Source organism: Phyllobates terribilis, unplaced genomic scaffold, assembly GCF_046119375.1.
Source record: "Phyllobates terribilis strain yellow unplaced genomic scaffold, ASM4611937v1 Scaffold_4__5_contigs__length_816908805, whole genome shotgun sequence".
NCBI lineage: Eukaryota > Metazoa > Chordata > Amphibia > Anura > Dendrobatidae > Phyllobates > Phyllobates terribilis.
This window is the reverse complement of record NW_027362764.1, coordinates 400,402,228-400,420,860: the sequence shown is the minus strand read 5'-3', so window position 1 is coordinate 400,420,860 and position 18,633 is coordinate 400,402,228. Positions and strand designations below refer to the sequence as shown.

At 42.2% G+C, this 18,633-nt stretch overlaps 1 protein-coding gene across 1 annotated transcript in view; it reads left to right on the top strand.

Moving 5' to 3' along the window:
- The first annotated feature begins 2,384 nt into the window (after positions 1-2,384).
- The window catches only part of GALNT4 (polypeptide N-acetylgalactosaminyltransferase 4), a 76,940-nt gene continuing 60,691 nt past the window's right edge, over positions 2,385-18,633 (top strand). Inside the window, exons 1-2 of the mRNA XM_073678505.1 lie at positions 2,385-2,701; positions 17,379-17,809. Of these exons, the coding sequence (XP_073534606.1) occupies positions 17,430-17,809 (380 nt within the window). The 5' untranslated portion in view covers positions 2,385-2,701; positions 17,379-17,429. The remainder of the gene's footprint in view (positions 2,702-17,378; positions 17,810-18,633) is intronic.

Here is an 18,633-nt window from a genome sequence, read left to right as displayed (position 1 = left end):
AGGTTAAGGGCTCTTTCACAGTGTCAGTGTTTCCAGTACGCGTGGTGACAGTTTCCACACGTACCGAAGACACTGACATACGCAGACCCATTCAAATCAATGGGTCTGCACAAGTCAGTGTGTGCTCCCGCAGTGTCCGACTGTAAAAATAAGAATAAAATAAAAAATCCTTATACTCACCTGTCCCGAGTGTCCCCCGCTGTAATCCATGCGACCGCTCACGCCAAGGAGCCGGGGAGAATGAGCCGCAAAAGTTAGTGGCCCTGGAGCTCCACTGCGCTCAGTGAGTGTCAGGACATTGCTCGCTGCAGGAGTCATTCTCCCCGGCTCCTTGGTGTGATCGGTCTCATGGATTACAGTGGGGGACACTTAGGACAGGTGAGTAAAAGGATTTTTTATTTTATTCTTATTTTTACAGTTGGACACTGCGGGAGCAGACACTACTACCCTCATCATTGTCCCTGCTGGTGCTGATCGCAGCGCAGGCAGGGAACGATGATGAGGGCAGTGTTCAGCACCCAGCGCTTGGGAACAGCGCTAACTGTACACTGATTCCCAGGCGGTACGTGTGTTCCTGATGCGGCACACGGCTGCCACACACGGGACACTGATATCTCCAGTACGGGTTTTTCCGCAACCGGAAATATCCGGACGTGTGAAACCCCCCTCATAGCGTTTTTTAACATGACAGGTTTCCTTTAATGAATTAGCAGCGTCAGACAAGTGGCATGCACTTTGCAACACATCTTACTCCAGTAGCATAGTGTACTGACGGCATAGTGTACGCACGGCATAGTGTACGCACGGCATAGTGTACGCATGGCATAGTATACTGACCGCATAGTGTACTGACGGCATAGTGTACTGACTGCATAGTGTACGCATGGCATAGTATACTGACGGCATAGTATACTGACGGCATAGTGTACTGACGGCATAGTATACTGACGGCATAGCATAGTGTACTGACTGCATAGTGTACTGACGGCATAGTGTACTGACGGCATAGTGTATGTACGGCATAGTGTATGTACGGCATAGTGTACGCACGGCATAGTATACTGACGGCATAGTGTACGCACGGCATAGTATACTGACGGCATAGTGTACGCATGGCATAGTATACTGACTGCATAGTATACTGACGGCATAGTGTACGCATGGCATAGTATACTGACTGCATAGTGTACGCACGGCATAGTGTACGCACGGCATAGTATACTGACGGCATAGTGTACGCACGGCATAGTGTACGCACGGCATAGTGTACGCACGGCATAGTGTACGCATGGCATAGTATACTGACTGCATAGTATACTGACGGCATAGTGTACGCACGGCATAGTGTATGCACGGCATAGTATACTGACTGCATAGTATACTGACGGCATAGTGTACGCATGGCATAGTATACTGACTGCATAGTGTACGCACGGCATAGTGTATGCACGGCATAGTGTACGCATGGCATAGTATACTGACTGCATAGTATACTGACTGCATAGTATACTGACGGCATAGTGTACTGACGGCATAGTGTACTGACGGCATAGTGTACGCATGGCATAGTATACTGACGGCATAGTGTACGCATGGCATAGTATACTGACTGCATAGTATACTGACTGCATAGTGTACGCACGGCATAGTGTACGCATGGCATAGTATACTGACGGCATAGTGTACGCACGGCATAGTATACTGACGGCATAGTGTACGCACGGCATAGTGTACTGACGGCATAGTGTACGCATGGCATAGTATACTGACTGCATAGTATACTGACGGCATAGTGTACGCACGGCATAGTGTACTGATGGCATAGTGTACGCATGGCATAGTATACTGACTGCATAGTATACTGACTGCATAGTATACTGATGGCATAGTGTACGCATGGCATAGTATACTGACGGCATAGTGTACTGACGGCATAGTGTACGCATGGCATAGTATACTGACGGCATAGTGTACGCACGGCATAGTGTACGCACGGCATAGTGTACGCATGGCATAGTATACTGATGGCATAGTGTACGCACGGCATAGTAACGAGAGACACAAGATAAGTCACTTGTAGAGACCGTGTATGAGGAAAGTCAGGGAGGCCCGGTGGACATATCACTGGCCCATGAGGTGGGGGCCACTTCCACAACAGGCGGAATCGTACACTATAATGAGCTATTGGACGGCAAAGGGCCCATATAATAGTCTTGTACTGGGGCCCACATCTGTCTGTGTCCGCCAGTGACCTGGGGCTGAGGGGCCAGACCACTGACCTATAGAATCATCCACACGCCATTATGTAGCCCATATATGACCTGTATATAATCCACCTCACAGGAGAGGAGGCTGGAGCGCCGTGTCCTTCCGCCATGTCTTGTGAGGTGAAGCTGACAGAGGAGGCTCCGCTGCTGCCGGACTCAGCACCGCCTGCTACAGCCTGGAGATGTGCGCTCAGGATAACCGCCCTGTCCTCATTCTGTGGAGGGGTCAGCCAGACACATGATCCGGAGGAGGAGGAAGGCTCAGCTCTCAGGGCTGGAGAGGAGGGGCGGCCATAGACACGTCAGGAGGGCTCCGAGAAAGTGAAAGGAAGCGGCGGCGGCGGCGGCACAGGGACAGGAGCGGCGCACTGCCCTGAAGCGGCCAGAGAGCGCCCCGTACGGCGGGGATGAGTCCCTGGTGCGCAGCCTACACTGTGAGTATGAGGGGTGGGCGACTACTGCTGCCAGCTGTGCCCGCTACATCACACCACGCTTCACTATAGAAGTAGTCCAGGGTTCAAAGGTGACACCTGCTCTCACCCAGGACACTAAGCCTGTGCTAGATGTGGGGCTATATGGAGGACTATATGTATAGTATGTAAATGTAAGGTATGTGTATATACACTGTGTGGATGGAACTGTATAGTGATAGAGAGCCCTATAGTGTGTGTGTGTGTGTGTGTGTGTGTGTGTGTGTATGTATATATATATATATATATATATATATATATATATATATATATATATATATATATATATATATATATATATATATATATATATATATATATATATATATATTAGTGTGTGTGGTGGTCTCTGCTCTCTGAAGCCCCTGGGTTACTAAGGCATTGTACAGTATTGTAGCTTTTCTGCACTTAGTATGATGTTGGCTTTTCTTCAGACTTTGTTTTGGATTTTCGGATGTGTCAGTCTTTCATCAGTTTTCATACTATACTAAGTGGGTTTTCAGGTCTGTCCCCCACTTTGCTGACCGTGTCCCCCTGATATCCCTGTGTAAGTGTCCGGAGAATAATGATGTATGACACGGGCCCAGTGGAATCTAATGAGCCGCCATATAAGAAGAAATCGAGGTCTTCATTGTGTCAGCTGGTCTGTACCCCTCCAGGAATAAGTCTAGGTCTGTCACTCCAAAGCAAAGTAACAATACTGTGCCGGCTCTCCTGTACCCCCAGAATTGATCATTGAAAATAATTTGTTTTGTGTCTAAGATTCATTAGGTTTATATTAATAAAGATTAATTTATATTTAAACTTACATTTTTTTTTTTTTAAATTGTTTAACCCCTTTTTTCCCAAAGGCTGTTTGCACGTTATTGACCAGGCCAATTTTTGCAATTCTGACCACTGTCACTTTGAGGTAATTACTCTGGAACGCTTCAACAAATCCCACTGATTCTGAGATTGTTTTTTTTTTCGTGACATATTTTCATGATAGTGGTAATAATTATTCGATATCACTTGCGTTTATTTGTGAAAAAATCGGAAATTTGGCAAAAAATTTTGAATTTTCATGCCTTTAAATCAGAGATATGTCACACAAAATAGTTAATAAATAACATTTCCCACATGTCTACTTTACATCAGAACAATTTTGGAACCAAAATTTTTTTTTTTTTTTGGGAAGTTATAAGGGTTAAAAGTTGACCAGCGATTTCTCATTTTTCCAACAAAATTTACAAAACCATTTTTTTTAGGGACCACATCACATTTGAAGTGACTTTGAGGGGTCTACATGACAAAAAATACCCCAAAGTGACACCATTCTAAAAACTGCACCCCTCAAGGTGCTCAAAACCACATTCAAGAAGTTTATTAACCCTTCAGGTGCTTTACAGGAATTTATGATACCCCATATGTGGGGAAAAAACATTGTTTGATAGGGAAGGAGTGACGTTTTGGAATGTAGACTTTGATGGAATGGTTTGCGGTTGTCATTTCACTTTTGCAGAGCCCCTGATGTACCCAAACAGTGGAAATGCCCAACAAGTGCGCCTTTTGGAAACTAGCCCCCCACCCCAGTGAATTTATCTAGAAGTGTGGTGAGCACCTTGAACCCTCAGGTGCTTCATAGAAAATTCTAAGGCTGTGTGCCCACAATGCGTTTTTTTAAGCGTTTCCGCAGCAACAATTCCGCTGCAGAAACTTTTAAAATCGCTTGGTAGAAGGTCTGCAATGTTCCCCAATGATAATCCGCATGTGCTGTGGAAATTTCCGCTGCGGATTATCATTGAGGAAAAATCCGCAGCACTACCAATTATTTTGCGGAAATGCGGCGTTTTCACCGCCATTGACTTGCATTGGAACGCATGGAATCCACATCACTGGATCTGCACATGCGGATAACATGCTTTTCAATGTGGGGATGGTACCCGGGTTTGGAGAAGAGGAGACTCTCCTCCAGACTCGGGTACCGTAGTACCTGTAAAAACAAAAAAAAAGAATAAAATAAAAAATAAATATGATACTTACCTTCTGATGGCCCCCGGTGTCCTTGTCTTGGCTTGCCGGCAGCTCGCGGTAGACTAAAAGGACCTGCGGTGATGTCATTTAGTCATGTGACTTGTCACGCGACCGCTAACGTCGGCAGGTCCTTTAGTCTACCGCGAGTTGCCGGCAAGAAGAGACAAGGACTCCGGGGGCCATCGGAAGGGAAGTATAGATTTATTTTTTTACCATTCTTTCGGCCACACTATATAAATCGATGCCGTTTGCATGGATTTATATAGTGTGACCAAGTTGTCAAGCACTTTCCAAGTGATGCTAAAATCACTTGGAAAAGCGCTTGACAACCCGCATGCGGAAATGCATGTGAAGAACGCTTCACTTCCACTTGTCCCTGGCAGGAAAAAAACATGTACAATCCCCATGTGTTTTTTCTGCCTGGGAGATGCAGAAACGCTCAGGAAAAAATCTGGAGCATTTCTGCATCGTGGGCACATAGCCTAACATTGAATTGTGAAAATAAAAAGAATCACATTTTTTTCCACAAAAAAATGTTATTTTAGCCCCCAAATTTTTTTGTGCAATTTCTCCTGAGCATGCAGATACCCCATATGTGGTCAAAAAACTACTTTTGCGGCACAGTGCAAAGCTCAGAAGGGAAGAAGCGCCATATTGGAGTTCATGTTTGACTGTGCCATGTCACAGTGACAGTCACTAAGGTGCCAGAACAGCAGAACACCCCCCCCCCCCCATAAGAGACCCCATTTTACAAACTACAAGAATAATTACAGGTTTACCACGAAAGTTTTGTTTTAGCCCCAGATTTTACATTTTCACACTGAGAAATGGGTAAAAATGGCACCAAAATTTGTCACACAATTTTTGCTGAATGTAGAAATACACCATATGTGGCTGTGCAGTATTGCATAGCCACACGGCGAGACTCGGGAGGGACGGAGAGCTGGCTGCCTCCTGGAGCGCAGATTTTCCTAGAATAGTATGCAGAATCCATATACACAGCTCCTAAGTGCTAGAAGAGCAGAATTCTCCCCCCTCCCTTAAGTGACCCCATTTTGGAAATTATGCCCCTTTGGGAATTTATCTACAGGTGTGGTGAGGATTTTAACTACATGGGTGTTTTCTAGAAACAAGCAGCAGTGGATGCTGCTGAGTGAAAATTGCAAACTGCCGGTGTAGTGACCAGTACGTTGTGCCCAGCACGTTGTGCCCAGCTCGTGCTTCTGGAGACATGAAACTGTGAATTAGGCGGGCTCTCATCGCTACAGAAATGTCAAACATGTGGATGCTAACTGCGGTTTAGGCACACTGTGGGGCTCAAAAGGGAGGTGGGCATTTGTATTCGGGAGCACAGAATTTGCTGAATTTCTTTTGGGGGGCAAGGGACATTTCGCTTTTCCAGAGCCTTTGTGTCAAAGCTTTGCTTTTATTGTGATCCAAAATGTTATGTAAAATGTTCCCATTTATCCTGTGCTCTATGCTGAGCACTGATATTGGGGTTTTCATTTAAATATCTGAGTGTCGTGATTCAGATGAAACCCCTGAGGGATCCATTCACTATAATGAGGTAGCAGAATTAGACCTCTTTCACATGTCAGTGTGTCCGGTATGTGTGGTGAAAGTTTCCACACATATGGGAGACACATAAACACGCAGACCCATTGAAATGAATGAAGGTTAAAGGTGCTCACCACATATCTAGATAAGTTCCTTGAGGGGTCTAGTTTCGAAAATGGGGTCACTTGTGGGGCGCTCCAAACACGACATGGCGTCCTCTCTCGATTCCAGCCAATTTTCCGTTCAAAAAGTCAAAGGGTGCTCCTCCCCTCCAAGCCCTGCCATGCACCCAAACAGTGGTATTCCCCCACATATAGGGTATCGCCGTACTCAGGAGAAATTGCACAACAAATTTGGGGGTCCACTTTCTCCTGATACCCTTGTGAAAATAAAAACAAATGGGTCTAAAGTAAAATTGTTGTGAAAAAAAGTTAAATGTTAATTTTGAATTTCTACATTGCTTCAGCTCCTGTGAAGCACCCGAAGGGTTAATAAACTTCTTGAATGTGGTTTTGAGCACCTTGAGGAGTCCAGTTTTTAGAATGGGGTCACATTTGGGTATTTTCTGTCATATAGACCTCTCAAGGTCACCTCAAATGTGATGTGGTCCCTGAAAAAAATAAATGGTTTTGTAAATTTTGTTGGTAAAATGAGAAATCGCTGGTCAACTTTTAACCTTTATAACTCCCTAAAATGTTTCAAAAATTGTGCTGATGTAAAGTAGAAATGTGAGAAACGAAAAATAACCTGGGTAAAATCATAGAGGGCGATGAGGGTAAAGCAAACCTACTCAATAGCTTCTTCTCCACTGTTTTCACAAAAGAAAACAATTTATCGGAGGAAATGCAGAGTGATAAAGTAAACCCTCCGCTAAATATCACCCACCTAACCCAGGAGGAAGTTCAGAAACGCCTAAATAATATCAAAATAGACAAGTCACCAGGCCCAGATGGCATACACCCCCGGATACTAAAAGAATTAAGTAATGTGATAGACAGACCGCTGTATCTTATATTCAAGCACTCTTTATGGACAGGGACTGTCCCACTAGACTGGCGCCAAGCAAATGTGGTACCAATATTCAAAAAGGGGTCTAAAAGTGACCCTGGGAACTATAGACCAGTCAGCTTAACGTCTGTTGTGGGTAAATTGTTTGAAGGATTTCTTAGAGATGCTATTGTAGAATATCTTAATGATAATAACTGTCTAACTCCATATCAACATGGATTCATGAGGGATCGCTCCTGCCAAACAAACCTGATCGCCTTCTACGAGGAGGTGAGCTCACAGCTGGATCGGGGAGAGTCAGTGGATGTTGTATACCTTGACTTCTCCAAAGCGTTTGATACCGTGCCACACAAAAGGTTGGTATATAAAATGAGAATGCTTGGTCTGGGGGATAATGTGTGCAAGTGGGTAAATAGCTGGCTGAGTGATAGAAAGCAGAGGGTGGTTATCAATGGAGTAAGCTCAGGGTGTGTCAGGGTTACTAGCGGGGTGCCTCAAGGGTCTGTCTTGGGCCCTATATTATTTAATATATTTATTAATGATCTAGTGGAAGGGTTGCATAGTAAAATAGCAATATTTGCAGATGATACTAAACTTTGTAAAGTAGTTAATACAGATGAGGATAGGGCACAGCTACAGGAGGATTTAGATAAATTGGGGAATTGGGCCAAAAAATGGCAAATGGGGTTCAATGCCGATAAATGTAAGGTCATGCACATGGGAAAGAAAAACAGCAGTCACCCATACATATTAAATGGGAAACCGTTGGGGAAATCTGACATGGAGAAGGACCTGGGCGTCTTGGTTAATAGCAAATTAAATTGGAGTGCCCAGTGTCAGGCAGCAGCTGTGAAGGCAAATAGAGTCATGGCATGCATCAGAAGAGGAATAGGGGCATATGATGAGAACATTGTTCTTCCTCTGTAAGGCCGCACTTAGAATATTGTGCACAGTTCTGGGCTCCGGTGCTCAGGTAAGACATATTGGAGCTAGAGAGGGTACAAAGGAGGGCGACTAAGGTAATAAAGGGAATGGAGGGACTAGAATACCCAGAGAGGTTGTCAAAATTAGGCCTATTTACGTTGGAAAAGAGAAGGTTTAGGGGAGACCTCATAAACATGTATAAATACATCAGGGGGCAGTACAGAGATCTCTCCCATGACCTGTTTATACCAAGGATGGTGACAAAGACGAGGGGGCACACTATGCGTCTGGAGGAAAGGAGGTTCCTGCACCAGCATAGAAGGGGATTCTTTACGGTCAGAGCCGTGAGACTCTGGAACTCTCTGGGAGAGGAAGTGGTGATGTCCAACTCACTTAATGAGTTCAAGAGAGGCCTGGATGCCTTTCTTGAGAACAATAAAATTACATCTTATGCTTAGTTAATTAATCCAGGGATTCAATCTGACTGCCAGATTGGTGTCGGGAAGTGAATTTTTCCTCAATGATGTAAATTGGCCTATACCGCATGTTTTTTGTTTTTTTTGCCTTCCCCTGGATCAACGCTGCGAATAGCTGCAGTGCACAAGAAATAGGCTGAACTGGATGGACGCTTGTCTTTTTTCGGCCTTATAAACTATGTAACTATGTAATTTATTAACTATTTTTGTGTGGCATATCGCTCTGATTTAAGGGCATAAAAATTAAAAGTTTGAAAATTGCAAGGGGGTGGAGATTTCTGGAAGTTCACATGTCATCAGCATATAATGAAATGCTGTGATTTTTAACCTTAGCAGAGCCTGAGACTTCACTTGGGGGAGCCCTAGAGATAATCAAACCTTTCAGAAACATGTCATACTATAAAGTAAATGAAAACAGATCCCAGATTCTGCCTTTAAACACCTCAGTTTAGAATGTTCCTCTTGATTGGCGTCAGGACCAAATTACATATTTAGGAACGTCAATAACTGTCTACATCAACCTTTTATATAAATCAAATTATCTTCCTTTATTACAGAGTCTAGAATCTGACCTAAATAAAATATAGGTTAATACGAGGTTTCTAATCACCTCATGAAAACACCTAAGAAATTTGGGGTGCTCAACCTCGCTAATATCCAAAATTACTATCTAGCTTCCCAATTAGATCAAGTTACAGCGTGGTGGAATGGGAATAAAACTTGTAATTGGGTTCAAATTGAATCACAATGTGCGGCCTCTGAAAATGTAAAAGCTGTATTTAGTGCGTCTTTGATTGCTACAACTAATAAGATAGATGCCCTTCCTCTGACGGTTACATCCATCTCCAGCTGGAAAGCTTCCATAAAAAAAAGGTTCTAACACCTCAACCCCTGTTATGTCCATAACTCCATTGGAAACCTTAGAACTCTTAATACCAGATCTTAATATTAAAGACTGGCTAAAACAAGGCATTGTACTAGTGAAAGATTTGTATGACTGTCCTAACCTCCTCTCTTTTGGGTCTTTACATTCTCATTTCAAAATTCCAATTAAAGAGTTCTCCAAATTCGGCACACATTACAACATTTTCCGATCTCAGTGGGAATGGTTAACTCAGGATTAATATTGACTCTTTCAAATGTTTCATCTAATAAAGGGGGCCTAAAACCTATATATAATTTAATAGACATGAAAAATGTTTTTATAAAGTAAACTCCCTTTTTATCGTGGGAAAAATAATTGAATAAGACATTCTCGAGTAATGAATGGACAAGCTCACTAGTTTTTGTAGCTCACACCTTCAAATGCGCCTCTTATCTTGAGTCCTATAAGAAAACAGTTTTAGGCTGTGTGCCCACGATGCGTTTTTTAAGCGTTTCCGCAGCGGCAAAAAAGCTGCAGAAACGCATGGCATAAGGCCTGCCATGTTCCCCAATGATAATCCGCATGTGCTTTGCACATGCTGCGGAAATTTCCGCTTTGGATTATCATTGCGGAAAAAAACGCAGCACTACCAATTTTGCGGAAGTGCTGCGTTTTATCCGCCATTGACTTGCATGGATTACGCATCACTGCATATATAGATGCGCATTCCACGTGTTTCAATGTGCGGATGGTACCCGGGTGTGGAGGACAGGAGACTCTCCTCCGGACCCGGGTACCATAGAACCTGTAAAAAAAAAAATAAAAAAAAAAAAATTAAAATAAATGTTCTACTTACCTTCTGATGGCCCCCGCTGCGCTCGTCCTCCCTTGCCGGCAGATCGCGATGGACTGAAGGACCTGCGCTGACGTCATAGTCATGTGACGGCAGGTCCTTCAGTGCAGTGTACCGCGATCTGCCGGCAAGGGATAATGGAGGGAAGCAAGACTCCGGGGGCCATTGACTTGCATTGAATCGCATAATATCCGCATGACTACAAGTGGACATGTGGATATTAAGCGATTTAATGTGCGGATGGTACCCGGGTCTGGAGAAGAGTAGACTCTCCTCCAGACCTGGGCACCATAGGACCTGTAAAAGAAAAGAGAATTTAAAATAGACATTATACTCACCTTCTGATGGCCCCCGGTCTCCTTAGCGATGTGTCCTGGCTCCCCGGCGGCTCGCGGTGGTCTAAAAGGACCTTCCATGACGTCATTTAGTCATGTGACAGGTCACGCGACCGCTGACGTCGGTGGTCGCGTGACCTGTCACATTACTAAATGACGTCTTGGAAGGTCCTTTTAGACCAACGCGAGCCGCCCAACACACCGGACGCATCGGAGAAGGAGATTGGGGGCCATCAGAAGGTGAGTATAATGTTTTATTTTTTACCATTCTTTTACGATTAACTTAGTCACACTATATAAATCCATGCCGGTTGCATGGATTTATATAGTGTGACAACCGCTTGACAACCCGCATGTGAAATCGCATGTGAAAAACGCGGGACAAATGCTTGCGCATGCGTTTTTTCTGCCAGGGAGATGCAGAAACGCTTAGGAAAAATTCCGTAGCATTTCTGCATCGTGGGCACATAGCCTTAGAATCGGTGGGATCCGTTGAAGTGTTAGTTATTACCTCATAAAGTGACACTGGTCAAATTTAAAAAATGAGGCATGGCCGTTAACCTACAAAGTGGCTCGGTCTTTAAGGGGTTAATCTAGATAGTCCTACCAAACAAAAACATTAATAGATAACATTTCCCTCATATCTGCTTTACATCTGCACCATTTGTAAAATGTTTTATTTGTTACATTTTGAAACCTAAAATGCAGTAATTTTTTTTTTTTCCAAGGAAATTTACAGAAATTATTTTTATAGAGACCTGTTCAGTTCTGAAGTGACTGGGGGCTTATATATTGGATACCAACCAAGTGATACCATTTTAAAAACTGCACTCCTCAACTTATTCAAAATTGCTTTCTGGTAGTTCATTAACCCTTCAGGCGCTTTTCAGGAATTAATGCAACGTGGCATGACAGGAATGAAAAAGTTTATTTTTACCAACTAAATTTTGATAACTTCTGAGCAAGTCACTATAGCCGGCAGACTCTAAGGCCGTTGTTTGCTATGGCAGTTCACGGCCAAATATCAGGACCACACGATCAAGATCTCCGGGTGCTGATGGGGCTAAAGAGAGAATGCCTGCACTCTGTAAACCATTAAGATGCTGCAGTCACTATTTACAGCAGCATCTAAGGCGTTAAATGGTCATGGTTGGTGCAAACACTGATCGTGGCTAATGCAGCAAGTTGTCAGCTATAGTGTACCGCTGGCAGTTGCTGGATTGTCACCAGTCAGAGGATGCTAGTCTCTTATATCGCAGGTCAGTAAAAAAACATATTGGTGGTCACTAAGGGGTAAACAAAAAAACCCCAAGGCATATTCAAGGTAGCAGTGGGAATAAAATGAGTGATAACCAGCCTCTTTAAGGGTATGTGCACACTTGTCTTTGTTCCTTCCGGTCATTATATAGTATAACTTGTTTTGGGAGGTAATGCAATTTAAAAATGCCAATGTTTTTTGCATATCTTTTTTTTTATGCTGTTTACTGGTGAGGTTTAGCAATCAGAGCCCCCACTTATTGTACTGGTTACTTAGATGCTGCAGTCACCTGAAAATGGCATCTAAGGGTGGATTCACACCCTGCAGGTCTTGTGACTGTCCCATTCCTCTGAAATAACCTCATAGTAACATAGTCTTCCTTCAACCTTAAAAACTAAGTCCATCTAGTTCAACCCATAGCCTAACAAGTTGATCCAGAGGAAGGCTAAAAAACACCATGTGGCAAACACCAAGCTCCACATTGGGGAAAAAAATTCCTTCCCGACTCCATACGGCAATCAGACTGGATAAACGCCCTATCAAGGAATCTAGTATATATAACCTGTAATATTATACTTTTCAAGAAAGGCATCCATGCCCTTCTTAAATTTTAGTAGTGAATCACTCATTATAACATCATGCGGCAGAGAGTTCCATAGTCTCACAGTAAAGAATCCGCGTCTGTGATTATGATTAAACCTTTCCTCCAGACGTAGAAGATGCCCCCTTGTCCCCGTCTCAGACCTCAGAGTAAAAAGATCAGTAGAAAGGTCTTTGTACTGTCCCCTCATATACTTGTACATAGTAATAAGATCACCCCTAAGCCTTTGTTTTTCCACAGTAAATAACCCCAAGTGTAATAACCTGTCTTGGTATTGCAGACCCCCCAGTCCTCTTATAACCTTGGTCGCTCTTCTCTGCACCCGCTCTAGTTCAGCTATGTCTTTCTTATACACCGGAGACCAGAACTGTACACAGTATTCTAAGTGTGGTCGCACTAGTGACTTGTATAGAGGTAAAATTATGTTCTCCTCATGAGTATCTATGCCTCTTTTAATACATCCCATTATTTTATTTGCCTTTGCAGCAGCTGCCTGACACTGCCACCAAACGTAAGCTTGTCGACCACCAATACACCCAGGTCTTTTTCAGTGACAGTTTTGCCCAGTGTTTTACAATTAACCATATAATTATATTTTTTATTTCCTCTGCCCAAGTGCATTACCTTACATCTATCCCCATTAAAGCTCATTTGCCATTTATCAGCCCAAGCTTCTAGTTTCCATAGATCCTCCTGTAATATAAAATTGTCCTCCTCTGTATTGATTACCCTGCAGAGTTTAGTGTCATCTGCAAATATTGAAATACTACTCTGTATGCCCCCTACAAGGTCATTAATAAATATGTTAAAAAGAAGCGGGCCCAATACTGACCCCAGTGTTAACTGAGACCCAGTCTGAGTGTTTTCCATTAATAACCACCCTTTGTTTCCTATCACTGAGCCAGTTCTTAACCCACACTCATATATTTTCCCCTATCCCCATTGTTCTCATTTTATATATCAACCTTTTGTTGGGTGAACTGAATTACTTTTCAGATTCAGAGATTTTGGCTCCAAGATCTGCCATGTGTGAATCCACCGTCAGGTGGTAAATGACCCGGATCTGAGTTCTCTAATCTCAACTGTTTTTGTGAGATTCCAGATGTCAGAAGCGGCTATTTTTCTTTAGGTGATGACATGGGCTTAGCTTAAATGTCCACAACATTACTATGTCAAATCTGTAGTGCTTCTTCTTAGAATACTTTTAATACAGTCAGGGTACTTCCACAATTACTAGATTTATCCAGAGAATTCCACAGGGAAATCATCATGACAAATTTATAAGGTTTTATATCACACAATTGTACACCTGGCTTCAGAGATGCAGTGACACTGCCAAAATGAGCGGCGATAACGCCGCTCGTGCAAATTATGTTATCACACCCCTGTGGGCGTGATAACTTGGAAAGGGCTGACTAGTCTGGTGAACTAACGCCCCATTGACTGGTCAAAGCCAACATTAGCAGAGGGTAAACGGAGGTTATAAATGCTTTTGTAAAGCATTTATTTAACCAAGTTATGTTATACAGGAATGGTTAGGGAGGGAGTATATCACATATAGCTGAATGCTGCTGGATTGGAGCATGGGGGACCTGACCAATTCCCTTTTAAAGGGGTTTTCCCACAAGCAAAGTACCATACACTTTAATCAATAGATCTTTGAGTAATAATAAGTTTCACAGTAGGATGTGTTTAAAACTATGTTCCTGTGCTGAGATAATCTTTTATAAATGTGCCCTGCTGTGTACTGTGTAATGGCTGTGTATGACCGTGCAGGAACATGGTCTAATCACACCACATCTCCTGGGTGGGGGGGAAGCAAGAGTATACAGTTATTACAGCAGTTCTATCTTCGTCTCACCAGACCAGAGAATCTTATTTCTCATAGTCTTGGAGTCCTTCATGTGTTTTTGAGCAAACTCTATGTGGGCTTTCATATGTCTTGCACTGAGGAGATTCTTCCGTCGGGCCATTCTGCCATAAAGGCCCGACTGGTGGAGGGCTGCAGTGATAGTTGACTTTGTGGAACTTTTTCCCATCTCCCTACTGTATCTCTGGAGCTCAACCAACGTGATCTTGGGGTTCTTCTTTACCTCTTTCACCAAGGCTCTTCTCCCACGATTGCCCAGTTTGTCTGGATGGGCAGGTCTAGGAAGACTTCTGGTGGTCCCAAACGTCTTCCATTTAAGGTTTATGGAGACCACTGTGCTATTAGGAACCTTGAGTAATGCAGAAATTCTTTTGTAACCTTATCCAGATCTGTGCCTTGCCACAATTCTGTCTCTGAGCTCCTTGGGCATTTCCTTTAAGCTCATGATTCTCATTTGGTCTGACATGCACTGTGAGCTGTGAGGTCTTATATAGATAGGTGTGTGCCTTTCCAAATCAAGTCCTATCAGTTTAATTAAACACAGCTGGACTCCAATGAAGGAGTAGAACCATCTCAAGGAGGATCACAAGGAAATGGACAGCATGTGACTTAAATATGAGTGTCTGAGCAAAGGGTCTGAATACTTATGACCATGTGATATTTCAGGTTTCCTTTTTTAATAAATTTGCAAAAAAAATTCTACATTTGTTTTTTCAGTCAAGATGGGGTGCAGAGTGTACTTTAATGAGAAAAAAAATAACTTTTTAGAATTTACCAAATGGCTGCAATGAAGCAAGAGTGAAAAATTTAAAGGGGTCTGAATACTTTCCGTACCCACTGTACACACCCCTAGTACGCTCACTGCCAGCTCCAGGGGAAAAAAAAAAAGGAACCACTACGAGCTGTTGCCACCAATCGTTTATACTGACCACTTAGACACCCGTTACAGGTAGCGTATGGCTCCTGGGGTGCGGTTTACAGAGCAAGTGGAACAGAGCTATTACATTTTATATATTTAATCTAGAAAGGTAGGCAGTGTTTATAAAATAAATAAATAAAAATACAAAGATGTTACAAGATGGGAACAAAACAATACAGTATATACAATTACATAGAATAAAAAGGAATAATGAAAGAAAAGTGCTAAACCTGATGTTGCAGGAATGACTCTTATCTTTATGGAGGGAAGCACTAGGAAAATAGAACACTCTCACAGCGAACTATGTCTTTGAGAATGAACAAAGACCCAAACTTTCATTTTTATTAGCTGAAGGCTACTTCCACATACCTCCCCTTGATGAGCTCATGTGGGGGCTAGTTGTGGTATGTGCTAGGCCCTTTTGAATTTTATGAGATCCCCCTATCTTACTGGCTATTATCACTCTTGGAGGTCCCAGGCGATAGATATTGTTGCCATGCTTCTTATCGCCATTTTACTTGTCTATAGAGATGAAACATGACATGGATAGCATCACTCATCTGACCAATATTAGGTTGGAGGGGTTCTGCCGGCCATACGGTGTTGTGAGCGAATGCGTTATGTCCGTCCCTTTGCTATAACACGGAAATTATATCTTCCATAAATATCGGATCAATGCAAAACCCCAGTATTCCTCACTCACTCCAAAACGTCTAAGAAGATTCTTTAATCATGCTTATGCCTGAGAAGCATACTTCCCCGCCTCTGATTAAACATCTCAGTCTTGCAGTTTTTTTTTCTCAAAGCATTTCTCTGCTGTAATTACCTGGACACTGCAGGTCCTTACTTCAATGGAGGGTGAAGTGTTAGATCTCTCTCTCTCTACTTAACCTGTTTAAATTAATTTCTCTCAGCCACAATTAATACTATATGTTCAATGTGAGTGTGATATGTCCCCTTTCCGGAGATGTCTTTTGGATTTTAATTTTTCTGTAAGACCATTAGTTTACACGCTGCAATGCGGTTTTACCACAATCTCTGCTAAAAAAAAAGCACAATGCCACTGCAACGTGTGAACACAGTCGTAAAAAGTGGACTGTATTTGTTACTACCCCACGACTATGTCAAGAGCTTGCAATAGTGTTGCAAGAATAATAATTTTAACTTGCAACAAATTTGTTGTTATACCATATATTTTACATTTACTGGAAGCCTTGTGACTTACAGTACATGGGGGGGAAAAATGATACAACCACTGCATATTTCCTTGGCCAAGCCTTTTAATGAATTGTTCTTTCTCATCACTGCTGTTTATGCTTTACAAGATCTCTCATATACACCTTAATGTCACGTTATCATTCATGTTGTCAATTTAGGCGCTTCCATTGTATGCTATTGTATGAGCTGTTTCTATAATGTCTATAGATATGTGGTGGAACAGGATTCAGAGGACTTGCTTTGTCACAAGAGGTGGAAGCCCAATCTGTTGCATATTTATAGACCTACTTTTTAATCAAAGTTCAAGCATCTTAGGGCACTGTTGACTTGTCTTGTCTACTTTGTAGATTTTTAAAAACTTTTTGTCATCTAGATATGGTTGTTGGTTCCGGTTAATTGCTTTTTACTTTACTGGACAAAGTTAGAAACCTGAATCCATATTTGCTGACGTGTTTCTCTATTTATATTCTTTCTTTCTAGTTCCTTATCATTTTATTCCAAGGTAAACATTGCTGTCCTAATTGGAATTGTGCTCCAAGTTAAATATTAACTTTGAATATGTAATTATATATCTTTGTTTGTGCCACGTATGGATTTTATTTCTCATACAAGTTAAGTGCAGGTAAAGTGTCTGCACAATCTTAACTACTACTGTTTGATGTGACCAGCACTATGCCATTTGACAATTAAAAATAACATTTTACCAACATTTCCCAATGTGATCTAATGTCTGTCTTCTTTCAGACTTGCAGTGTCAGTTGAGCTGGTTCTTGGCCAGATCACAAGTCTCATGCCATGAGGATCCGCCTGAGGAGATGCTCACTTATTGTGAAGACCGTTGTATTGGTTGGACTTTTTATGGTTACTTATATGGTAGTAGAACTTTCTGTTTCTTCTTTCTCTTCTTTGGAGAAAGAGGACCATGCTACAAATAAGAAATGGGAGAGAGATTTACCTGCCACTGAAGAGAAAGAGGAGGCCTTAGTCCGTCCTGTGTACAATAAACCTCCCCCAAATCCAAATGCACCCGGAGAGTGGGGCAAAGCAGCTCATCTGCAGCTTAATTCTGCTGAAAAGAAGATGCAGGAGGAAAGCATTGAAAAGTATGCAATTAATATCTATCTGAGTGACCAGCTATCATTGCATCGTCACATCCAGGATAACAGGATGTATGAGTAAGTAATCAAGATGTAATGATACTAAGTTTTATAACCATTTTACAATGCTTAAATTTATCAATAACTAGAATAGTCACTTGTTCCACTAAATAAATAATAAATAAACAAATGTACATATCTGTGTCCGTAGGTTCTGGTTTGTTCAGTGTCATCTTATTAGGTCAATTAGTTTGTGAAATACAATCATGGCCAAAAGTGTTGACACCCATGAAATTGTACCAGAAAATGAAGTATTTCTCCCAGAAAATTATCGTAATTACACATGTTTTTGTTTATTTCCTAGCAACACAAAAAAAAAAGATAAAAAGGGCAAATTGGACATAATTTCACACGGAGCTCCCCAAAAAATGTGCCAGACAAGATTTTAGGCACCTTTCCAAAACTGTGGGTAAAGAACTTTGTTTCAAGCATGTGATGCTTTTTCAAACTGACCTGTGGCAAATAACAGGTGTGGGCAATATGAAAATCATACCTGAAGCCAGATAAAAAAAGGGAGAAGCTCACTAAATCGTTGCATTGTGTGTTCAACCAAAATTGTTCAACAATCTCAAGGTTACAAGTCCATCTCCAGAGATCTTGATGTTTCCTTTGTTCATGGTGTGCAACATAATCAAGATGTTTACAACCCATGGCACTGTAGCTAATCTCCCTGGACGTTGACGTCAGAGAAAAATATATGAAACGTTGCAACTCAAGATAGTCTGTATGGTGGATAAGCAGCCCCAATCAAGTTCCAAAGAAATTCAAGCTGTCCTGCAGGATGCATCCGGTGTCAGCGTGAACTATCCGTTGACATTTGGATTAAATGAAACGCTATGGCA